This window comes from Centruroides vittatus, unplaced genomic scaffold, assembly GCF_030686945.1.
Source record: "Centruroides vittatus isolate TY-2023 unplaced genomic scaffold, ASM3068694v2 contig_900, whole genome shotgun sequence".
NCBI lineage: Eukaryota > Metazoa > Arthropoda > Arachnida > Scorpiones > Buthidae > Centruroides > Centruroides vittatus.
The window spans coordinates 1536817-1563387 of record NW_027122591.1 but is presented as its reverse complement, the minus strand read 5'-3'; the positions used below and the strand labels follow the sequence as shown (position 1 = coordinate 1563387).

At 28.3% G+C, this 26571-nt stretch overlaps 1 protein-coding gene across 2 annotated transcripts in view; it reads left to right on the top strand.

Moving 5' to 3' along the window:
* LOC136984037 (twitchin-like) overlaps positions 1 to 26571 on the top strand; it is a 185768-nt gene that overhangs the window by 112459 nt on the left and 46738 nt on the right. For both annotated transcript variants that reach the window (XM_067280951.1, XM_067280952.1), the window contains 30 exons: positions 70 to 372; positions 598 to 879; positions 1659 to 1958; positions 2379 to 2681; positions 2954 to 3078; positions 4604 to 4760; positions 6504 to 6809; positions 6883 to 7185; positions 7267 to 7548; positions 7657 to 7962; positions 8101 to 8403; positions 8571 to 8852; positions 8927 to 9226; positions 9579 to 9881; positions 9965 to 10243; positions 10325 to 10624; positions 11269 to 11571; positions 11664 to 11945; positions 14993 to 15196; positions 15686 to 15781; positions 15997 to 16299; positions 16773 to 17054; positions 18059 to 18358; positions 18523 to 18825; positions 20243 to 20524; positions 23309 to 23485; positions 25305 to 25427; positions 25522 to 25821; positions 26005 to 26286; positions 26363 to 26553. In XM_067280951.1, the coding sequence (XP_067137052.1) occupies positions 70 to 372; positions 598 to 879; positions 1659 to 1958; positions 2379 to 2681; positions 2954 to 3078; positions 4604 to 4760; positions 6504 to 6809; positions 6883 to 7185; positions 7267 to 7548; positions 7657 to 7962; positions 8101 to 8403; positions 8571 to 8852; positions 8927 to 9226; positions 9579 to 9881; positions 9965 to 10243; positions 10325 to 10624; positions 11269 to 11571; positions 11664 to 11945; positions 14993 to 15196; positions 15686 to 15781; positions 15997 to 16299; positions 16773 to 17054; positions 18059 to 18358; positions 18523 to 18825; positions 20243 to 20524; positions 23309 to 23485; positions 25305 to 25427; positions 25522 to 25821; positions 26005 to 26286; positions 26363 to 26553 (7862 nt within the window). The remainder of the gene's footprint in view (positions 1 to 69; positions 373 to 597; positions 880 to 1658; positions 1959 to 2378; positions 2682 to 2953; positions 3079 to 4603; positions 4761 to 6503; positions 6810 to 6882; positions 7186 to 7266; positions 7549 to 7656; positions 7963 to 8100; positions 8404 to 8570; positions 8853 to 8926; positions 9227 to 9578; positions 9882 to 9964; positions 10244 to 10324; positions 10625 to 11268; positions 11572 to 11663; positions 11946 to 14992; positions 15197 to 15685; positions 15782 to 15996; positions 16300 to 16772; positions 17055 to 18058; positions 18359 to 18522; positions 18826 to 20242; positions 20525 to 23308; positions 23486 to 25304; positions 25428 to 25521; positions 25822 to 26004; positions 26287 to 26362; positions 26554 to 26571) is intronic.

Here is a 26571-nt window from a genome sequence, read left to right as displayed (position 1 = left end):
TATAATATGCTATTCATTAAAATATTAATTACAGCTTTTGAAATATTAAAATTTTTTATTTTATTTTAGATGAACCAAGTAAACCTGGAAAACCAGATATTATCGATTGGGATAATACTAGAGTTGATCTTAAATGGTCTGCTCCTTCCAGTGATGGTGGACGACCAATTACAACTTACATTATTGAAGCAAAAGAGAAGTTTAGTCTTGATTGGGTTGAAGTTTTGAAAACTGATAATGACAAATGTGAAGCTCGTGTAACAAATGTTAAAGAGAATATGTCTTATCAATTTCGTGTAAAAGCTGTTAATAAAGCTGGACCCAGTGAGCCAAGTGAACCAACTGATCATCATATTATTAAACATAGACATTGTAAGTTAAATTTTTTAAAATTTCAAATATAACTTATATTGTTATTATTAAGTAATTATTAAATAATAACCATTTGCTATAAATTTAACCTTTTTAAGATCATTATGTGTTCCTGACTAAGTTCTATAAGTCTAAACCAATGTCTTTTTCATGAATTAAATTATTTCATTTTAAAGCTTAAAAAAGATATAATTTGATCATTAATTTTTTTACTTATAATTACAGTGAAACCGATGATTGATCGCACTAATTTAGTTCCAATTGTTGTAAAAGTTGGACGATCACATAAATATGAAGTTGATGTTAGAGGTGAACCTCCACCAACTATTACTTGGACATTTGGTGAAATAAAACTTTCAAATGATGACTTTATTAAAATTGAAAACAAAGATTATCATACTGATTTTAGCATTAATAAAGCAACAAGAAAACATTCTGGGAGATATACAATTTCCGCATCAAATGCATCTGGTAAAGACAGTGCACAAGTTGAGTTTACAGTATTAGGTATGTATTATAAATTAAATTCTTATCATTTATGTATAGATTAATTACCAATTGTTCTGCAAATAAAGAATGAAACATACAAGTTTTAAATTTAAAAAAATATATAAATGATTTACCAGAATTTAAAATTTAAATTATTATTCGTAATAATTAATTAATTCTTATTACAAAAAGACTATTGTACATTTTGAATAATTCCAATATCTATCATTGCATTAACCTAAGATGACGGGATAATGAAAAGCACCGAAGATATGATATCATTTACTTGTTTTGATTCTTGAATTGACTTAGTGTATATTGGACTGTACAGAAAGTTGTGACAATTATTATTTAATATACAAATACTAAATCAAGAACATTTTGATCAAAATCAGATAATTATCTAACCATTGCTCTAAAATTAGAAACATTTTCAGTTAATTTAATTTTATTATTGTTTATCAATTATCATCTTTTTTCAAAAATATTTTTGAACATCTTAAAAACTCAATTAATGGCAATGCAATTCTAATGAAGGTATTTTTTTTTTTTTTAGAAGTAAGTTCACATAGAAAATAAATTCCCACATAAATTTGCCTTTGATCAATTATATTTACTTTTCATGCTTCTATTCTTTAACAGAAGAAAAATACTTTTTAATTAGTCATAAAATATATCATGGAAAATTTAATTTAGAAACATTTTATCAAATTAGGAGCTAAATAATATTTTTATAATTTTAGAAGAAAAAGTTATTAAATAATTATAAATAATAATAAATAATTTTTACTATTTAGGTGCACCTACAAGACCAGAGGGTCCACTTAAAGTGGAAGATGTTCATAAAGAAGGATGTAAATTAAAATGGAACAAACCTAAAGACGATGGTGGAACACCAATAAAACATTATGAAATTGAAAAACTAGATAAAGAAACTGGTCGATGGACAAGATGTGGTAAAACAGATAAGCCAGAATTTGAAGTTACTGGTTTAACACCAGGAAAAGAATATCTCTTTAGAGTTGCTGCTGTAAATGAAGAAGGAGACTCTGAACCTCTGGAGACTCTAGAATCAGTAATTGCCAAAAATCCTTATGGTATGTCAAAAATTATTTCATTTTTTTAATACTTATATATAAGTCTGAAGCAATTTATTTTGTTTAAGTTAAAAATGAACACCAGTAATAAAGACTATTGTGAGTAGATATAAAATATAGAAGTTATAGAATCCTAAGATAAATATTATCAACTGTAATACATTTTTAATAATAAAATTTAAAGTGATGAATTAATAATTTTAAACAAGTGTCAAGAGTTTTTGGCCACATGTTAAAAAATAATTATTTCTATAATGAAACAAATGAAGAAACTTAATAGAATAAATAAACTTTTGTTCAGAAATTACAATTTAAAAACAAATTTAAATAATTCTATTATGCAAGAAAATAATATAACTTCTATTACCGACAGAAAATTAATGAAAAATAATGAATATTAATTAATTTTTTTGTTAATAGATGAACCAAGTAAACCTGGTACACCAGAATTTGTTGACTGGGATAATACTAGTGTTGATCTTAAATGGGAACCACCTAAGAGTGATGGTGGTGCACCAATTACAAAGTATATTGTTGAGAAAAAGGATAAATTCAATCCTAACTGGGAAAAAGCTGTTGAAGTGCATGGTAATACTCCACAGGCTAAAGTTCCAGACTTAAAGGAAAGACAAGAGTTACAGTTCCGAGTCATTGCTGTAAATAAAGCCGGTCCAAGTGAACCAAGTGATGCAACCAAACCTCATATTGTTAAGCATAGAAGATGTGAGTAAAATTAATTTATTACATTTGTATAAATTGAAATTATATGTTATACAATTTACACTTAAAACTTACTTATATATTTTATGACGACAAAAATTTGTATAATTGATTTTACATATATGTTATATAAATATATTTTTTCCTCAATTAACACTATTTAAAATGTAGATATTAAATTTCATACAACATATAATTACAATATGCTCTTGTATATGTGCATTCAATGTTTGAAAATGTTCATAAATTAAAATTCATTTTCTTTCTTTTATTAGTGAAACCATATATTGACAGAACAAATCTTGATACAATTACTGTTAAGAGAGGAAAAGTTGTGAAATTGGATGTAAATGTTAGAGGTGAACCACCTCCTAAAATAACATGGAAATTGAAGGAAACGGTATGAATATTAATTTATTTTGTTCTATAATTCAGAATATAAACTTTGTACTTCTAACAAATATTATTTAAATTTTGTTATAAAATATACTTTTAATGTATACAACAAATTAAAATTTTTGAATTTTAACATAGCATATGAAAAGCCCAAACTAATTCAAAATGCAAGACCAATGGTGTAACTAGTGTTTAAATGGCAGGGGCATAAGTCAAATGAGGGGCACATATGAACAAAATAATTTTTGCAAGACTAGTGGTGTAACTAGGAACCAGTGGTATAAAAATTTTATTTCAAACTTTCGCCACTAGAAAGAAATTTGGTGCTCTTCAAAATGCAAAATTATTTTCCTAAGATTTCCAATAGGCAGAGGACCTTTTAAGTGCCAAAATTCTGTAAGTGATAAACTGGAATTACTGTTTCATTGATAGAAGAGCAAACACAATCAGGCAAAGTGAGCACTAAAATTGTTCATCCGTTGAAGAATAGTGAATAATACTTTGTGACTTCTTTTATACCCAAAATTCATTAAAAAACCATATATAATTTGCGCATTAAGGAGACAGCATCTCCAAATTTTGCTCTAGAAGCTGAATTAAAGTAAAATTTTTTTCCAAAAATTGAAACCATATACTTGAGACATTATGCATACCAAATTTGATTAAGATTAACCCAATAGTTCTTATACAGATTCTCCGAACCCACACACACTGTAATTATGAGCACCCTGTATATTATATAATTTGTTTAAAAATGAAATTGCTACCATTAATATGGCTGCTTATCTGTTAAATAAATTTTTATAACAGCTAAATGTATATAATAACATCTTCATTTAATCAAGTTTACAATGTTCTTTTTGACTATTCCTGTGACTGCAGTAGGTGCTGAATGATCATTTTCTAAACTTAAGATGATAGTTTAGTTTGGTTCTTAAATTATTTAACTTTTTTAAGAGTGTTAGCTATTGAAAATAAAACTGTTAGAATTAAAAAATTAATTTTTTACATTGTCATTAAAAAATATAAAACTTGAAATAAAAGAAAATTAAAAAAAAAAATTATTAACACAGAAATAAAGTTTAATATTTAATGAAAATGATATTATGTGGATGCTAAAAAGCTAGTTACACCACTGTACAAGACCATTAACCTGAAGTAAATTGTGAATATAAATCATCAATGATGAGGAAATGACTATAATTAGCATTGTAAATATGAATTATCGGTTTTCTGTTTTCGATCTTTATAATTTAAGTCAATGTAATAGGTTTTGTACGTGATTTGAGTTTTGTTGAGTGATAGCAGAAAGCCATGTGAATTCAATATTCTTATCATATGAATATTTAACTAGCCAGAAATGGTCTTGTTAAATTAATTCTGCTAAAAGAATATTGAAACTGGTATCCTAAAGAAGTTGGCAGTTCAAATTTCTTACTTGAATAGTTGCTATTTGAAAATTATTATAAAATAATACATTTGTATAACTATAATAAATATAGTTACTTGAATTTATTTCAAAATTTCAGGTGGTAGAAAGCAAGGAAAATATTGAAATTGTGAATGTTGACTATAATACAAAATTTACTATTCAAGATGCTCAAAGAAAACATACAGGCTTATATAAAATTATTGCAGAAAATGAAGTGGGAAAAGATGAAGCTGAAGTTGAAGTGGTTGTTCTAGGTAAATTATTATTGTTTATAATAAATATTTTAAGTTGAGATACTTACTGGATGAAAGCAATTAATAAAATTAAGTTTACTAAAACACTTTTATTACTAAATTTGTTTTAATCACTTTTGGAACAGAATATTCTACATCAAAAATGATTAAACATAATAAATTACACATTAAGTAAATAAATTCTTTCTGAAAAATAGTCTTTGCCAAAGTAAACTGTGTATAACTCATAATAAATTATTACAAGTTATACATAATGACATCTTTTCATAAAGATTTACAACTGTTAAAGAAAAGATGTCATTACTTATGATTCATAAGAAATTATTACAAATTATAATAAAAGGTAATTTGTAGAATCTCCTAATCACTTATATAAATTAACAATAATACATACAACATTGAATAAACTTATAGAAAAATATAAACCTCAATTTCAAGAACGCACTTCTTAAAAATACTGTAGAGTCTTGTTTTACTTGAGATTGATTCAGATGGTGAATGGTTAGGTATCCTTTAATGCTGCTGCTGAATCTTACTTTTAAGTCATCAAACTATGCTTCTCCAGCTTCTAACATTCTGAACATGGAGAACTACTGAAGATTGCCACTATGATAGTACCTTAGTTTGTTTGTATTTTTTTCAAGCAGTGTATGTCATATAGTATAATAAACTTTTGCTCTGTATATTCAGAAACATTGGATTAAAATGTTTTAAATACATTTAATATTTTTTCTGTTAATTGTAAATAGTTGTACAGTATAATTTTCTAGGCAATTATCTGGAATAACTTGGGATAAATCACAAGTTTATATAGAGCCTGCTGATAAAACAAACCCAGCATGAAACACAACCATACTATATATTGTTGTAAAGTTGAAGGAAATGTAATCATTACTTCAGTTTTGATTTAATACATTTCTACAGAAATTTTTCTTTAATTACTGTGAACAAGATCAAGATATTGTTAACAAGATAAGATAAAATATTACAGAATCAAAATTTTTTCTTATACAAAAATATTAGTTATTAGATTCTAGTAAATTACAATCATATTTTTTCTATTTAAGTCTGAAGAGCTTACTTTTTCAGTTTTTTTTGTATTGTTCAACAATTTTCCTCCTTGTTCTTGCAAACTTTTTTATTTTATTCTATATTTTATCTTTATGTTACTAACTTAATAACTTCTTTATTTTTCTTTTCTTACTACAATTTGTCTTATCATTGGTTGTGAAGTTTTAACTTTTGATATACTGTACATTTAAGAAGATTTTTCAAGTGGCATATCAGTTGAATTTCTCTACTTTTATCAAAATAAAATTAAGGTTATTTATTATTGAATGATTTATTTGTTATTATGAAGTATTTAAAATTAATGATAAATTCACTTGTATTAATATTTCATCACATTTTTCCTATACTTTTAAGCCTTTTGCAAACATGCAAAATAATAAAACTAACACCAAACTATAAATTAGAAATATCAGCAGCAGTTTATATCTGTAGAATTTTATTGTAAACTATAAAATTCTACATATAAATTCTTCAAAACAAAACATTTCATCTGTTGGATTAATTTTAATCATCATGTAAGAATATTTTATATAATTAAATGCTAATATAAGATAAAATTATCTAATGTTAATCTAACATTTTTTTTATCACTCTGTGCAGTTTTGAATAAAACATTTATAAATAAGTTATATATTAATTTACAATAAAATTTATTATTTTAAATTAATTTAGGAGCACCAATGAGGCCAGGTGGCCCATTGAAAGTTGAAGATGTCAACGCCAAAGGCTGCAAACTTAAATGGAAGAAACCTGAAGATGATGGAGGAAAACCAATTAGCCATTATGTTGTTGAAAAACTGGATACTTCTACAGGAAATTGGGTACCTGTAGGACGTACCGATAGCGATAAACCTGAATATGATGTCACTGGTTTAACACCTGGTAAAGAATATCAATTCCGTGTTAAAGCAGTAAATCCTGAAGGTGAATCAGAACCATTAACAACTGATAGAGCTACCTTAGCCAAGAATCCATATGGTATATATAATTAATATTAAAATAATTTTTTCCTATAAAATTCTTTACTAATATATATTTTTCTAATCACTAGATGAACCAGGACCACCAGGCTTACCAGAAATTGTAGATTGGGATGAAAAGAAAGTTGATCTTAAATGGGAGCCACCAAAGAAAGATGGAGGTGCACCCATTACAGGCTATATCATAGAAAAGAAAGAACGATTTGGTGCTAGTTGGGAACCATGCTTAAATACTAATAGTCCCAAGCCAGAATGCACACTTTCTGATTTGACTAAAGGCCAACAATATCAGTTTAGAGTTCGAGCTGTGAATAAAGCAGGTCCAGGTGAACCAAGTGAACCAACTAAGTCGCATATTGTTAAAGAGAGATACTGTAAGTTTATGTTTTTCCTTACGCAAAATTTTAAATTCAATTTAATAATAATCTAATTAAAAACTAAAAATTTCATTTTAGTGGCACCAAAAATTGTCAGAGACAATTTGGAAACAATTACAGTCAGAGCTGGACAATCACCAAAACTTGATGTAGAAGTTATTGGAGAACCGCCACCTACAGTAACCTGGTCATTTGCGAATAAACCAATTGACGGAACTGGAGCAGTCAAAGTTGAAAATGAGGATTATTTATCTCATCTACGCATAGTAAATGCTACAAGAAAACATTCCGGAAAATATAAAATAACAGCTGTGAATAGTTCAGGAAAAGATGAAGAAACTGTAGAGATAGTTGTTCTTGGTAAAATTTTTTACATAAAGAAATTAATCATTACAACTATTATCTGAAAAATATCTTTAAAAAGTTTAAATAATTAAAATAAATGGTAAATGTGGTTTTTTTTTACAGATAAACCTTCTAGGCCCGAAGGACCTTTAGAAGTTAGTGATGTACATGCAAATGGTTGTAAATTAGCTTGGAATAAACCAAAAGATGATGGAGGATTACCGATTAGTGGTTACCAAGTTGAAAAATTAGATCCTAGTAGTGGTCGTTGGGTTCCTGTTGGTAAAGCTGATCCAAATAAACCAGAAATGACAGTTACTGGATTAGAACCTGGAAAGAAATATCAATTCCGTGTAAAAGCACTTAATGAGGAAGGAGATTCAGAACCTTTAGAAACAGAAAAAGCAACATTAGCCAAAAATCCATATGGTAATTAAAATGTTAAAATTACATAATGAAAAAAATTATAATAAGGATACTGTTTTAAATAAATAAATAAATAAAAATTTAAATATTGTGAAACATGGGAAGTTTTCTTGCTAACTTAGTAATTACTTCTTTTATTAGATGAGCCCGGACCTCCTGGATTACCTGAAGTCACTGACTATGATACTGATTTTGTCCAACTCAAATGGGATCCACCGATCAGAGATGGTGGAGCACCAATCAATGGTTATATTATTGAAAAGAGGGATAAATATAGCAATGAATGGACTCCAGCAGCTGAAATTCATGGAAATATTCCTCAGGGAAAAGTGAAAGGATTGAATGAAGGTGATAAATATGAATTCCGTGTGAGAGCATTAAATAAAGCTGGTGCTGGTGAACCAAGTGAACCTACATCTCCTCATTTAGCCAAACCAAAATTCTGTAAGTATTTTCAACTTGTTAAGAAGACATTAATGATTTTAAATATTTATTAATGCTATTATGCTGGTTAATATATATTAAAATTGTAGTACTTAATACAATTATATTTTACTAATATAAATTAATTTATTATATACATGAGTAAAAGAAATTTAATGAAATTTCAGTGAAACCAAGAATTGATCGTACAAATCTCAAAAGTATTGTTGTCAAAGTTGGCCAAACTGTTAATTTAGATGTGGATATAATTGGTGAACCACCACCTGCTGTTGTTTGGAAATTAAATAATGCAAATTTAGAAAGTGGACAAGTTTATAGAATAGATAACATTGATTACAACACAAAATTTTCAATACTTCGAGCAACCAGAAAAGAAAGTGGAATATATACAATTACTGCAACTAATAGTTCGGGAAGTGATGAAGCTCAGATTGAAATAACTGTTTTAGGTATCTATTTTTGTGCATTAAATATTCTCGTAATGTTATTTTTTTGTATATTCACTAAATTTGCTTGACAATAGGAAAGCCCACAAGACCGAATGGACCTCTGGAGATATCAGATGTACATAAAGAAGGTTGTACTCTAAAATGGAAAGCTCCGGATGATGATGGTGGTACTCCAATTGAATGTTATGAAATTGAAAAAATGGATGAAGAAACTGGCATGTGGGTGCCTGCTGGAAAATCTACAGAACCAAAATTCCATGTAAATAATCTTGTTCCTGGAAAAAAATATAAATTCAGAGTAAGAGCTGTCAACAAAGAAGGTGACTCTGAAGAACTTGAAGCTGATAAAGCTATTTTGGCTAAAAATCCATATGGTAAATTTAATTCCAAATGTTTTTTTATAATTTTAAAATAAGAAATATTAAAAGTGTTATCTGAATTGAAAACAATGAAAATCATAAAGAAAAATTCATGAAATAATTAAGTACATACATGAAATTGAAAGTTGGAATATTTTTATTTTTATATAATAAATAAAATTAAAACTATTTTAAATCATTAATATTTATGAATTGATTTATTTATCTATACACAAAATTTTTTATTAAAAAATTATATATTTAAAGTGAAATACACTTCAATACACATATAAAAACAACTTTTTTTGTAATTGATATTTATTTAATTCAAATGCAAATAATATATATATATATTTTTAAATTACAGATGAACCAAGTAAACCTGGAAGACCAGAACTTACTGATTGGGATAATGATCATGTTGATCTTAAATGGACCAAACCTGAGAGCGATGGTGGTACACCAATTACTGGTTATGTCATTGAGAAAAGAAAGAAGGGAACTTACAAATGGCAGAAAGCTAAAGAAGTTAGTGGTACTAATACTACTGCAACAGTTCCTGATTTGGAGGAAGGGGATGAATATGAATTTAGAGTTATTGCTGTTAATAAAGCAGGACCCAGTGAACCAAGTGATGCATCCAAATCAGTGGTGGCTAAACCCAGATTCTGTATGTTTTATTATCTAATATAATTTACATTAAATATATGTAATTAATCTTTTAACATTTTTATTTATTTATTTAATTGTTAGTGGCTCCATATATTGATCGAACTAATTTGAAAAATGTAATAATTCGTACTGGACAATCTGTGAAGTTTGATGTTGATGTTAAAGGAGAACCACCTCCAGAAATTACTTGGGCTTTCAATGAAAATCCCATCAAAGATGAAAGATTTAAGATTGAAATAGAAGAATATCATACATTATTTTTATTAACAAAAGCAAAGAGATCAGATACAGGAAAATATATCATAAGGGCCAAAAATGGTTCTGGAAAAGATGAAGTTGCAGTTGAAGTGACAGTATTAAGTAATTATTATTTTACTTTATGTATTTCAAAATAAATCATGATTAAATAATCTAACTTTCATTTAACTGTAATATTTTTAGGTAAGCCTTCTAAACCTCAAGGTCCTCTTGAAGTATCTGATGTTACTGCAGAAGGTTGCAAATTAAAATGGAATAAACCCGAAGATGATGGTGGTGAACCAATACAACAATATGTTGTTGAGAAAATGGATACAGAGAGTGGCAGATGGGTACCTGTTACTGTTACCAAAGAGCCACAAGCTGAAATTGGTGGCCTTATACCTGGAAAAGAATATAAATTTAGAGTTAAGGCTGTCAATCCTGAAGGTGAATCAGAACCACTAGAAACAGATGTTCCAACTTTAGCAAAGAATCCATATGGTAATTTTCTTATATTATTCAAATACAATAATTACAAAAACTAATGAATTTTTTATTTATGCAAATTAGTAAAAGTTGGCTTTTTAAATAAAAATTCTCTACACCATTTATTTGCAAAACAAACATTTGTTAACTTATCAACATACTACTTGTGAGATAATTAGTTATTTTATATGATTTAGTAGAAATTTTAAAACTTTCATAGTACTATATTTTGTATATTGCATAGTTCATTATTATAATTAGAAAATATACAAATATTTAAGTCATTTAAAGTCTTTGAATCATTAAAGGTGTACATTATGAAGAATAATGTTATTCACTGTTATATGGTATAAAAATCATTCAGACTTAATTGGTCGATCTCTCACCATAAAAGGAGGTGGTTCTATGATCAGTTACATGTCCTAAGTGTCTGTACATTCTGGTAATTACCCCAGATATTTATAATAAATAAGACACTGAAGAAAATGATACTGATCAAGATATGAAAAAATGCAGGTCAGATGCTGCATTATTTAAGCCATCCTTTTTCATAATATGGAAAAAAATAATTAGTTTATTTAAATGAAAATTTTGATATACAGTTTTATATTAATATGCACATACTATATATATTAAGATTTGAATTTTATTATTTTAAGATGAGCCTGGTAAACCTGGAAAGCCAACTCCTAAAGACTGGGACAAACATCATGTAGATCTTACATGGAAACCTCCTGCTAGTGATGGGGGTGCTCCTATTACAAGTTATATTATTGAGAAAAAAGATAAATACAGTACTAAATGGCAAAAAGCAATTGAAGTTATAGGTGATAAATGTGAAGCTAGAGTTCCAGACTTAATTGAAGGCATGGAATACCAATTTCGTGTAAAAGCAATTAACAAGGCTGGACCAAGTGCTCCCAGTGATCACAGTGACTTAGTTGTTGCAAAACCAAGATTTTGTAAGCTTGATATTATCATTTTTATTTTTCCGAAATCATAAATATATTAATTTAAAACTGTATTTTTTACTTTTAAAATTTCATTTTTTTAGTGGCCCCCAAAATTGATCGTTCTAGCTTGAAAGATGTAACTATCCGAGTTGGTCAAAGTGTTAAATTTGATGTAAAAGTCATTGGTGAACCACCACCAAAAACAGCATGGCTTTTTGAAGGAACCGCTCTCAAGCCGAGTTCTCATCATACCATTGAAGCCGAACCATATCGAACAAAACTGATTGTTCATTCTGCAGAAAGAAAAGATAAAGGAACATACCGAATTACTGCTGAGAATAGTTCAGGAAAAGATGAAGCCACTGTACAGTTAATAGTATTAGGTAAATTCACTTATTTTTATAATATTTTCATTAAAAAATAATTGCTATTACATTTCATTATGAAAAATATAAATGAATAATATTTTATTATAAAATGTTCAATTACTAATATTTTTCTTCTTTTTCATGATAAAATATAAATTCAATATATTTTTAATTGTATTCTTGATTAGTTTTAATCATTTGTGATAAAATATAGATTTTTTTTTGAAATTTTAATCTAAAATACACATTTTTAATGTTCATTCAATATCAATAAAAACTCACAGAAAGTATTTTTCCTATTAGTTGACTTAGTAAATACAATTTTTATGGTAACAATTAATAATACCAGGTGTATAAGCTTAAATCCGCTGTTTGCTAATAGATGGCGTTAGTAAGCGTATTAAGCTACCGTGGAGACGCTATATTTTTTTTTCAATGACTTTGACATTTGTCAACATTAATCCGTGCACATCATCAGCGATTTCATACGACATCATACATTTTTCCTTTGTTAATCATGCCTAGTTTTGTGCCAGAAAAACAGCATATGCGGGAAGCTCTGCTTTTCTGCTTCAATTTGAAGAAATCGGCTGCCGAAGCTCATCGAATGCTTGTGGAGGCCTATGGCGACAGTGCTTTATCGGAAACCACGTGCAGAGATTGGTTTCGTCAGTTCAAAGACGGGAATTTTGACCTGAGCGACAAGAAGCGTGAAAATCGGCCCAGACAGGTTGAAGACCATCAATTGCAGGCTCTTTTGGACGAGGACGATACCCAATCACAAAAAATGCTTGCCGAGCAACTGGGTGTTACTCAACCAGCTATTTCCATGCGTCTACGTGCCATGGGAAAGATTCAAAAGATCGGAAAATGGGTGCCGCACGAATTGAACGATAGGCAGATGGAGCGACGCCAAAACACATGCGAAATCTTACTCGCCAGACAAAAAAGAAAGTCGTTTCTTCATCGGATTCTAACTGGCGACGAAAAATGGATATATTTTGAGAATCCTAAACGCAAGAAATCGTGGGTTGATCCAGGAAAACCATCAACATCTTCCCCAAGACCAAATCGCTTTGGACGGAAGACGATGCTGTGCGTTTGGTGGGATCAGCAGGGTATCGTCTACTATGAGCTGTTGAAACCTGGTGAAACTGTCAATGCCCACCGCTACTACCAACAACTGATCAAATTGCATCATGCTCTGCGTGAAAAAAGGCCAGATTATCAGCAAAGACACAACAAGCTGATTTTCCTCCACGACAATGCACCATCGCACTCGTCAACATTGGTCCAAAACTACTTGAAGACACTCGACTGGGAGGTGCTACCCCATCCCGCTTATTCACCAGACCTGGCCCCTTCTGACTATCACTTATTTTCGTCGATGGGCCACGCGCTCGCTGAGCGCCACTTCGATTCTTACGAAAATGTCCAGAAATGGCTTGATGAGTGGTTTGCCTCGAAAGAAAAAGAATTTTTTTGGCATGGTATCCACACATTGCCCGAGAGATGGAAAAAATGTGTCGCTAGTCAGGGAAAGTACTTTGAATAAATTTGTTTTTGCTTGCTATGAAAAAAACGTGTTTTTTTCTGACTAAAAAACAGCGGATTTAAGCTTATACACCTGGTAAATTTACATACAGAATAAAATACTATTATACTAGTGAGAAAATAAATAATGTGTCAAAAATAGCATAGTTAGCTGAGTTGCTGCTTGAGTCAGATAATTGAAATTCAGAACAGAATATTGTATCAAAGATTTTCGTTTATGAAGTAAGAGAATAAACCCATACTCCAAATCCCTGTAAGATAATTAATAAAAAAAATTTGTTTAAAAAAAAGGCTGTTACTTAATGCATTTTTGAGCATAGTTTTCTTTCCTTAGAAACCACTCTATGATTTAGAATGACAAATATAAAATTTAAATCTTATTTAAACATATTGCTTGAAAATAATGAGCCTTAGTGATAGTTATAGAATTAATCTGTTAAGAAATATACATGAAATAATATCATTATTGATCTTAAACAGGACTTTTTTCATTCCGAATGATGCACTGATACAAATTATACTCCAAAAACGATTTCAAAGCAACTAGATATACTTAATTTATAGAAGTTATCCTGAAAATGTTTGAACTGTTTTTATGCCATTATTATATTTTCTAAACGAAACGAGTCTAAACTTTTATTTTATAATTTTATACTTAATAATTGCACTAAAATTTTAAATTTTCTCAAAACCTTAATACCTTGGTACCTTGACTGCTTCCAACTTGAGTATTTGAATGTATGCTTGGGGGAAATTGCTTGGTAGTCAACTGTTTGCTCAGTACTTGGCTGAACAAACATGAACTATCAGAACAAATTTTAAATTAATAACAAAAATATTTGTTATTACTTTAATTTTGTCATTCATGAAAAATTTCCTATGATAAAAATGAGTAACTAATTAAAATGAACCACAGAGTTGCCTGTCTTGTCAGACAAAATTACTATTAAAATTAATACACATGTTTTGCCACACTGTATCGCATATGAGTATTCCCAGTTGAAACAAACAAAATGTGTCAGTCTTCCAAAATATAATATCTCACTTCCTCTTCACCATCTTATCATCTTCCACATATGCCATCAACTCTTTAAAGTTGCAGGTAAAGTGAGAATAAATTTGCATTTATTTCATCTATTTATTATGTTTAGGTTCTATATGATTTATGCATGCTAGGTTTGCAAACGTCTTGTTAAATTTGAGTTAAATTTTAACTAAAATGCTTTTATATGTGTATTTTTTGGCGTTCTATAACTGATTAATCTAATTTACATTATTTCTTATGGGGAAATTCATTCAGTATCCAAACAGATTGGCACTCAAACAGCCTTCTAGAATGAATTAAGTTCAAATACCAAGGTACCACTGTATATAACAAAGTAATAAATTATATTTCCCATACAGCAGTTAACCTGCTAGATAAAGTAAACATTATCATTTGCTTTCTTAGTAATATAATATCTAGTATTTAATGTTACAATCTGAATAGATAGAACTTTTTTTTGCAGATAGGCCATCTATACCCGGTGGTCCTTTAGAAATATCAAATGTTCATGCCGAAGGATGCAAGTTGAAATGGAAACCTCCAGAAGATGATGGCGGTGTACCCGTTGAACAGTATGCTATTGAAAAAATGGATACTGAAACTGGTAGATGGGTGCCTGTTGGTAGAACAACTAAACCAGAAATAGAAGTTGGAAGTCTTGTTCCTGGTAACAAAATTTTGAGTTGTGTTTTATTTAATATAAAGTTTTATAATAATTTTTATTTATTTTTGTTTAAGAGTATTTTTTTTAACATTCTTCATAGACAAGTTAGGACTAAAATTTCATATGTTTAAATTTAAATTTTATGTAATTGGTAGCATTTTATAACATAATTTTCGATATTTTCTTAGAAATTTCGTCACTATATGTGTATGTAAAAATTTAAAATTTAACAATATGCCACTATTAGATTATGGATATTATATGGTTTGCAATAAAAAATGAAAATTAATGATTGCTAATTGATAATTAAGAAAGTAAAAACACATTATTTTCCTAGATAAAAATTAAAAATACTTTAATTGATACATTTCAAACAGTTAAGTTGTTAATTAAAGAAGTAATCTAGTATTGCCTGTGACAACATTTATAGAAGGTTGGAAAGAAATTAAAAAATATTGTTATAATTATATTTTTATTTTACTTTTTTTACAGGACAAGAATATAAATTCAGAGTTAAGGCTGTAAATGCTGAAGGTGAAAGTGATCCTTTAGAAAATCAAAAACCAGTTTTAGCTAAAAACCCATTTGGTAAGGTTAATTAAACTATTATACAATTTCCAATTAAATTTAAAAAATTATATTTAAATAAGTTATATATATTGAAACTAAGTATGCTCTGAATGTTAATTAAATGCCATCATTTTTACATGTTTATGTTACAAATTAGTTATATTTTTAGTTGGATATTTAAGTAAATATATATTAATTTTTTAAATAAAATTTTTGGATATTTTATTGAACAGATCCTCCTGGAAAGCCTGAAATACCAGAATTAAAAGACTGGGATAAAGAATTTGTAGATCTTAAATGGAATCCACCTTTCAAGGATGGAGGATCACCAATAACTGGATATATTATTGAAAAGAAAGAAAAAGATAGTAGCTTATGGGTTAAAGCAGCTCAAATAGATGGAAATGTGACTGAAGGTCGTGTTCCAGATTTAATTCCGGGAGAATCATATCAGTTCCGTGTTCGTGCTGTTAATGCTGCTGGTCCAGGCGAAGCCAGTGACGCCACAAAACCAGTAATTGCCAAACCTAGAAAATGTAATTATCAGTTTATTTTTATTTTATTAATGTAAAAAGAAATAAAAACAAGTTATTTTCAATATACGTAACAAAAAATTCTACTTGTAAAATATAACAAAGAAAATTTACATATAATGATAAACAATTATGAAAATACATTAATGAAGTTTGTTTACAAAAAATCATTTATAGTGATTTTGTAAATATAAAGTATTGAAAGATGTTTCAGAATGATTTAAACAAGATATGAATTAGAGCATAAAAGATTATTTATCGTCTCAAAATTTAATTTTTAATTCTAATTCTTTAATTTCTGTAGCAAAATCATTTTAACAAGTTTTCTTCTATTATTCATTACATCACTTATACACTATTGTAATTTTTTCATTTCCACATTTTTAATATACATTTGTGATATAAATATGTTTTAGTTTTACTATTAAATTATTCAAATAATACATTTTTAATTTCCAAATTATTATTACAATTAGTGGCACCAAGAATTGATAGAAGAACAGTGAAAGATGTTACTGTTAAGGTTGGGCAAGCATTTGCATTTGATGTGAAAATAATAGGAGAACCACCACCGACCGTATCATGGAGAATTAAAGATAAACCTGTGGTAGAGAGATTAAATCTTTCCATTAAAAATGTTCCATACAATTCCAAATTTACCTGCGATAAAGCTGAAAGAAAGGATAGTGCTGTTTATACTATTGTTGCTGTTAATCAACATGGCTCAGATCAAGTTGATGTTGAAGTAACAGTCCTAGGTAATCTATTTTCTATGATTTCAATAAATAATAATACAGTAGAGCGTCGTTTATCCGAAAGCTTTCCAGTCAGACTGTGTCGTGCTGAATCGATCGTTTTTGATACTAAATTAACTTCTAAAGTATAATTTTTTTTGTTTTTATATTTTCAATATATTTATTTTGTTTGTACAAAATAAAGAAATAATTTTTAACGATACAATAGCCTCGATTATTATTATAAACATTTTTGTTAGGCTTAAAATCAACGAAAATTCGACACAAAGCGACACGCAACGGAGAAAAATTTCAACATCTGATAGGTTAATATATTTTTTCGTACATAATCGGTTATCCGAACTACCCCAGTCCCCAATTGATTTGGATAAACGATACTCTACTGTATTATTAACAAAACTAAGAATAATAATAATTTATTATTAAAATAATAATAGAAAATGCATTTTTATATCTGAAGTAGTTATTTTGATTATTGTCTTAAATAAAAAAGAACTAGTGACTAACCTATAGTTTAAATTACCTTTACAATTTTTAAGAATATTAGAAGTTCTTAATATTTTTAATTTGAAGATTTTGTTAATCTCTAGTTTACAATTTGTTAAACAGATTAAAACTAATAGAACTGTGCTTTAAACTTATTTATTATCATCTCCCATTTTACATAATAAAATTTTTAGTTACTAAAAATTAATACTGTACAGTAAATTAATTTAAATTAATTTACTGTAATATGATAATAACTGACTAAAATTTAGCTGAGACTATAATATAATTTAGCTAACCTAAATTTATTTGACAGCTGTTTCACTATGTAAATAATAAAAGCAGCTAAAGTACTTTGAAATATTGATGATATATTCCTTACATTATTGAAAAAATAATGAATTTATTATACAAAACACCTTTCTAACATATTTCTTATTAATTTTATTATGCTGTATGAAATTAGTCCATAGTCCATATTGTTAAAAAAAAAATTTATTTGCTATTTAATGCATTTTTAGGAAAACCAGGTAAACCAGAGGGACCACTACAAGTAAGTGATGTTAATAAGAATGGATGCAAGTTGAAATGGGATAAGCCGAAAGATGATGGAGGAGAACCAATAGATGGTTATGTTGTTGAGAAACAAGATCCAGACACTGGTTCATGGATACCTATTGGTAAAACTCATGCACCAGAAATGGAAGTTACCGGTTTAACTCCTGGAAAATCATATAACTTTAGAGTAAAAGCTGTTAATAAAGAAGGTGATTCAGAACCACTTGAAACAACAGAACCAATCACTGCTAAAGATCCATATAGTAAGTAACAATTAATTAACAAAATTATATTGTTTATTATTTTTATAATTATTATATTAAATTTCTCATAACTGTAAATTACATTTATTTTTACACAAAAAATAAAATACTATACCTTTTATATTTAAATAATTTTTAAATGACTACATTGTTATTATATTAAGGTCCTCCTGAAGCACCTGGCAAGCCAGAACCAACAGACTGGAATCGTGATCATGTTGACTTGAAATGGGCTGCACCCGATAAAGATGGAGGTGCACCAATTACCCATTATATTATAGAGAAAAAAGAAAAAGGAAGTCCACGTTGGGAAAAAGCTGCAGAAGTTCCAGGTGACCAGACTAAAGGAACAGCTCCTTTCCTGGATGATGGAAAAGAGTATGAATTCCGAGTTATTGCTGTTAATAAAGCTGGACCAAGTGAACCAAGTGAAACATCAAAGCCAATAGTAGCCAAGCCAAGATTTCGTAAGTTTTAAAATTAATTAATTTTTTGTTAGTTTCTAAATTAATTTAAAAATAGAAATCAAAGATAATCAATTACATTGGATTTATTTTTCTGCTGTTACTTTTCCCACACCTAGAATTTACAGTAATTTTTTTCTTGACACTGTTATTTAACAGTAATGCAACCTTATAAAATCTGTATAATAGCATTTCACACAACTGTACATTTAAGATTATGTTGTTTTATTTAATTTAAAAATAGACTTGTTATAGAAAAGAAATTTTAAAAAAAGATAGTTAATTTAACTGTAATGTTTGATTAACAAAAGATATTAAAGACATTTACAAATAAATATTAAATAAAGATTACTGAATAGATATTATTTGCATAGTTCTAGCTTTATCTAGCCCAGTTAATGTTACAATAAAACTTTATATCAAAATTGATAAAGATCTTATATATTTTAATATGATGGTATGAAAAAATTGCAATGCAATGTCAATGCTGCAATGAGATTTACATGAATAAAACTAAGTTATATTATTTTCTTTATTCCTTCATTGTATGTTGTATAAAATATACTTTGTCAAATTCTGATTGCTCAAATTTAACAAATGAAATAACTATAAATCACTTTATTCTGAGATTGAAAACAAAATGGAAAGGTTAATCACAGATAATAAAATAAGCACTTAAATGAATGCATACTGAAGTTGTAGTTATTATTAGGTTTAAAAAAAGATATAATAGACAACACTGTTTTAGAATACATATTTTATATCTTTTTCTTTTTGTTGCGGTGCTGTTTATTAGTGTTTACTTATTGTTAGAAGGCAACTGTTATTTTTCTATTCTTTGGGAATTAGGTGTAAGTATTATTTGAAGACAATTATTAATGGAATAAATGGAAAATAAATAACAGTTTTTCACTTTATTATTATTCAAACAACCAACAGTGCAGCGCTGAAAAGAATTTTCAATTTTTCGGTTTCATAAAGCCTTATCTTCCTTCGATAGACAACGTGCTTACTATTAGAGTGTACTGTTTATAACTTTTTCATCTCTACTGCTGTGCTGCTGTTTATTAGAATAAATAAATAAAAGAATTAAGCATATTCTATAACATCAAAGATTTTATTAATTTATAAGTAAATAAAGAAGGAAATAGAGAGAATAATGCAAGAAATACAGTATATAAAAATGAATATAAGGAATTTGGATTTGTGAGTGAAGAATATATAGAAAATTTTTATAGAATATTTAGTTGAGTTTAATTATTAATCAAATTATATAAAATCTCATTTCATTTTATTGCCTACCATCTTTAATATTAATTTTATTCAAACTAAATTTATTAAATATATTACTTTCTTTCTATCTAGTTGCCATTTATATATTATTAACTATTAAATTAATTTTTTTTCTTTAAATTTACAGTGGCCCCACAAATCAATCGAAAAAATCTAAAAGATATTACAATTAGAGCTGGACAACCAATTAAATTTGATGTAGGAGTTATTGGAGAACCTCCACCAACAATAGCTTGGTCATTGAATGATAGTCCATTGAAATCTGCAGATCGTACTCAAATTGAAAATGAAGATTATAATACTAAGTTGACAACAAGAAGATCAAATCGGGGCGATAGTGGAAAATATACAATCACTGCTACAAATAAATCAGGAAAGGATACGGCTTCTGTCAATGTGTTAGTAGTGGGTAAATATCAAGATTTTATATTTTCTCTTGAATCTTAAATATGAAAGCATAATTACAATTCATAAGTTAAAGTCATTCATTAAAAAAATTAAATTATTAAAATTTTCATCAAGAGTTTTTTCTATTATATGATAGGACCTGACTGTGCGGTTTCAGATTACACTGGCAATCCAAAACAAAACAAAAAATGTAAAATTAAAATTCTTAATTACACACTAAATCAGTACTATTTTCTAAGGTGCATGAAGTATATTGCTCATTATCATTTTGGGAAATTGTTACTGCGATTCATTTCCATGTTTTGTATTAAACACTAGGGATCTTCATCAGTCTTTGACTGGTAGTGCTGTCACATGACAGGAAATTTCCCAAATTGCAGATGATTTGACTCCTTTTTGGAAAAATGCAGAGGATATTGAGGAATTGGCGGGTATTTGCAGATATGGTATGAAATAAAGGGAGAACTAAAACTTTAAGAAAATATATATCTGTAATAAAAACTTTTAAAACTCTTTTTTCTGTCTTGTCAGCACTAAGAGGACCTTTTTTAGCAAACCCATTAAGGGTTTGGTTAGGGCCACAATGGGGTGAGTGGATGGTGAGGGATAGGGCCAACATATCTAGACATACCCCCCCTGAAAAATTCCTGGGGTTTTTTGACATATCCAGATTCAATGCTAGGTCCCACAGATGCACCTTAACTTCTTGCCCATCTGGCCATCACTACAAATATATACTGTACAGGTATATTCATTACCCTTGGATATTATGGAGAAAGAAGGTACTGGTAGTACTGTTGTCTGGAGTTTTTACATGTAACACATCCTATCCATGTGATACCAATGCTGCTTTTTTTTACAAACATTAGAGAGTTAATATAGTAAATCATAAAAATGACGTTAAAAAATTTTATGCTATTTATTGTTATTATAGAGTTATTAGAGTTTATTTGTTAGAGTTTAGAGTCTGTAAAAATGTGTGATAGTTATACGAGTATAGCAAATACTTAATAATTAATGGTGTTCACTATTTTATGTGAATTTCTGCTTATGTGAGGAGTCTTGGAATGTATAGTTGTATATTGTGAGGTCATAATGTATTCAAATTTAATTATGAACTTAATATATTTTAAAAAACTGGATACTTATTTATAGACCACTCACCAAATAAACCATCACCAGTACATAACCAAACAGAAAAATTCTTTCTATGAACGTTTTCATCTATATGTAATAGACATTCTCAGGTATTGACGATGTCGAACTAACGGCTTGTGGAATAGAATGTTTTTAAAAGTTCCAATTAACTACGTAATTCGAATACGTTGCATTAAAATTTAAAATATGTAAAACATTTGAAACATATCTGAATAAATCAATTAACTTCACATAGATCATGACATAAATATCCTATGTAATTTAAACTATCTTTGATGTGCATTTCAATCATTGGGAAATAGTTCAAAAATGGCATGCCACGATGTGGAAAGTGTGTTCATTTCTTTGAAGTTAATACCGACCCCTTGTTTAATTGCCCGATAGATCTCTAGCAATTCGAGGCACTTGACTTGTGCCTTATCTGATACTCTGTGTAGTAATTTAGCGTTCTGTAGTTCAACGTGAATATCCTCTTTATGAACTTAATATTTTATCATAGTTTCCATTTTTGGTCATATTATATTGTTATTACCAATAATTTAAAAAGTAAAATTCTTTTCTATGTCTATTTTATTATTTGGTAACAATGATGGTTTGTCCCATTAATTCACAGCCTTCCATATTAATGATAATGACATAGTCACCATAATATGCCTTTTTCTTTTAAACTGTACCAGAGCAATAATATAAAAAGCAAAGAAATTGAAAGTTTAGCATCGTATTTACTATTTTTATATTTGAACAACTGTTTTTTATGGCTACCAAATCTTTAATTTCTAATGAAAAAAAAAAAAACATTTTTGGCTACCTTATAGCCATCCTCAGTTTCAGCTAATGATATTTCCCAAATTTGAACTAAAGAGAAGTTTGGGAAACATCATTAAATGAAACTGAGGAAGACTAAAAAGTAGCTTAAAACATTTTTTCATTAGAAATTAAAGATTAGTATCCTTAAAAAATGGTTATTCAAATATAAAAATAGCAAATATAGATTGTGCTTTCCTATCAAATTGTATGTAATTTTTATTTCATTTATATCCTAGTTTAAATGAAAAAGTAAAAACCAAGCATATGTTTTGTTTTTTTGTATATAAATGAATGAAGCTCTGATGATATCATAATAGCAACTGAAAATCTACCATGAAATATATTTTCCAGAATGATAATGTCTAACTACATGATTTTAACTTCTAGATAATGTCCTTTCAAGTCTTGTTGTTATACCTCTCATTTATAGCATTTATGAGAAATTTTTGGATATTTACTTTAGGTGCAATTTAAAGTAAATATCCAAAAAAAAAACAAGGAAGATGGTTGAAATGACTATTCAAGTGTAGATTATCAATTATCTTTAATAAGACATAGTAGAAAAATTCTGGAAAGTCTTATAGGTTACTATTCAACAGCTATATGACTTATATTAGAACTAGAATAATGGATAGTTGTCAGTTGAAATGACAACACCCGAGTTTAATCCTTTCTGGACTTTGAATCATTTTATACTTGTGTGTAAACTGTTAAAAGGTCCAAATTTATCAATTAGTTATATTCTTAAAAAATAGTTTTGTTTATTATAATCTGGACCATTATTTATTATGTTAATGAAAATGTTTTTTCTAATTTTTAGATAAGCCAACTTCTCCTGAAGGACCATTAGAAGTAAGTGATGTTCACAAAGAGGGTTGTAAATTGAAATGGAAGAGACCAAAAGATGATGGTGGAGTACCACTTCAATGCTACGAAGTAGAAAAAATGGATCCAGAAACAGGAACTTGGTTACCTGTTGGAAAGACAAAAGAGCCAGGTCTGTCAAAAAGAATTTAATTTGTGTTTATTCTTTCATTTAGTATATTTTTTATTAATATCAAAAAATTATTTACTGTAAGCTGTTCTCTACGTTCTATATTTGCTTTTGCAAAATATCAAATATATTAAAAATCACTATAAAATCTTTTAACATTGTTTTCAGTTTTAAACAGTCTTACACAAAATCAAATTATCAGATTACAAATAAAATTTATTATTATTTTATTTTTAGAATTTTTATATCTAAAAGTTTACAACTACTACACAAATCAGTTTATAAAATTAACTATAAAATTGATTAATATATTACCTTTAAGAAACTTTTTTGTGTGCAATTAAATATTTATAAAGGAATTCTAATAATCATGTTTTGAAGAATTTGATTATTATAAAAATTATTTATAAGTTGATATGTACAGTACTTAGAAAATACTGCTTTTAATAATTCAACACATTAAAATAATGTTGGTAATTTTATACAGGTTGTTAGCTGCTTTCCATAAATAATATATCTCTTATGGTTACTAAAAACAATAGTGATGTTTTAGCTAAAAGTATAGAAAAATTGCAAAATTTTTTAAAAATGTTTACCTATTAAATAAAAATTTATGCAAATACAAGTACTCCTCACTTTACGACCTATCTGCTTAACGACCACTCGCACTTACGACCGATCGAGTTTCGACCTGCAATTCGGGGAATCCCCTTTCTCAGCTTGATTGTCGATCAGTGGCGAATGGTGACATGCGCACTAAGCGTACTATAATAGTCTTTTTATGAATAAATTTGAAGTTTGTTGCATAATATGTATAATTTTACAACGATCCTATATTTCCGGCGCAAGCTCCTCGCTTATCGACCAATTTGCTTAACGACATAGTCGTTGGAACAGAACTCGGTCATAAAGTGAGGAGTACCTGTATTAAAATATGCAAATAAAAAATAATAATACTTTTTATCATCATTTTACATATTAATTTTAAAAAAATTTGTTTGAATGCTTTGTCTATTACAGCAAAATGACAACATTTTTAAGTTCTTTGTATTCTCTATATTTCTACAAGCCTGATAAAGTTTCAGTTGTGAATTAAAACAACTTTGTCAAATTGAATGTACAACTTTTTCAATATTATATAAGTTTTACAGCACAATATTTTTTTAAAAACATTAATACAGTAAAACTTCTCTAACTCAAACATCTGTAACTCAAATATTTCTTTAACTTGAAGAAATGAAGCACTCTATAGGTCTCAGTGGAACATAGGGATTTAACGTCTCTAACTTGAAGTTTTTTGCGGTCCTCCAACCCCAATTTATCTTACTTTCAACTTCCCTGACTCGAATTTTAATATTTATTTTCCAAAGTGATCTTAATTATTGGATTTCTATGAAATTTTCAGAAAGTTAGTGGTATTTACTCTCCAACACCAATTTTCAGACAATGCTCCAGTCCAAAGTGAGAGGTCCTTTCGCTTTATCTTAACAAGATGTATCTGCAAAACTGTTTTGCTAAATGGTGTTACATGGGCTGTTTAAAACAAAAAATAAAAATCTATCAAAGATTCTTTATATAATGCAAGAGAGGTAAAAATACAAATTTATCAGAATCAGCATTTTTTACTCTATTGTTTTCTAACTTGAATTGTCTGTAACTCAAAGTTCTTTCCTGCTCCTTTGAGCTTTAAGTTAGGGAAGTTTTACTGTATTTAAGAATTAATTATAACATTTAATAAGAACATTTCTATAAAGCAAATAGTATATTTATTTCTTTTACATTATTTAAGAAATTTGTAATAATTTTGAAATAATTTCATTAGCAATGGAAGTAACTGGTTTAACTCCTGGAAAAGATTATAAATTCCGTGTGAGAGCAGTAAATAAAGAAGGTGAATCAGATCCATTAGAAACAAAAACAGCAATTACTGCTAAAAATCCTTTTGGTAATTATCAATTTATGTTATATTTCATCTGTAATATTTAGCATTCACATTAATAATAATGTGTGTAATATGCACTTTTTTTTGATTAAAACAGATGAGCCAGGTAAACCAGGACCTGCTAAAGCAACTGATTGGGATAAAGATCACGTAGATCTTGCATGGACACCACCAGAAACAGATGGTGGATCACCTATTACAGGATATATCATAGAGAAGAAAGATAAGTGGGGAGATTGGGAAAAGGCTGCAGAAGTACCAGCAGATCAGACAAAAGCAACAGTTGGTGATCTTGTTCAAGGACAGCCTTATGAATTCCGAGTAAAAGCAGTAAATAAAGCAGGTCCAAGTGAGCCAAGTGAAACGACCGGTCCCATTATAACTAAACCCAGAAAATGTAAGTTAAATTATTTTAAATACACATAAAAATTTATGTACAGTACTTTGAGTAAATTACTGAGTCCTTTAGTTAAATTAATAAATATATTAGTAAATTATCTATTTAAAATAGCTTATAAATAAATGTTAGATTAATGAGTTTCTGTAATTCTTAATAAACGATTTAGTTTTTATTTTATAGTGCCACCAAAAATTGACAGAAATGCATTAAACAAAGTGAGAATTAAAGCAGGCCAATCTTTCAACTTTGATGTTAATGTAATTGGAGAACCACCACCAACAATAACTTGGACACTTAAAAGCAAAAAAGTACTACCTTCTGATCGTATTAAGTTAGTTAATGAACCATATAATACTAAACTCAACATTAAAAATGCTAATCGATCTGACTGTGGAAAATATGTGATCACAGCAGTAAATGATCATGGAAAAGATGAAGCTGATGTTGAAGTTGTTATATTTGGTAACTAAGATTTCTCAAATTAAATATAAGTTAAGTGAAAATTATCAGCAAATAATTTTCTGCATTTTAAAATTAGATAAACCATCAACACCCGGTGGGCCACTAAAAATCGATAATGTACATGCTGATGGATGCAATCTGAAATGGAATCCACCATATGATGATGGAGGAAGTCCTATAGATCATTACGTTGTTGAAAAACAAGATCCTAAAACAGGAGCATGGACTCCAGTTGGTGAAACAGATGGACCTGAGACAAATATGAAGGTATGTTTAATTATTATA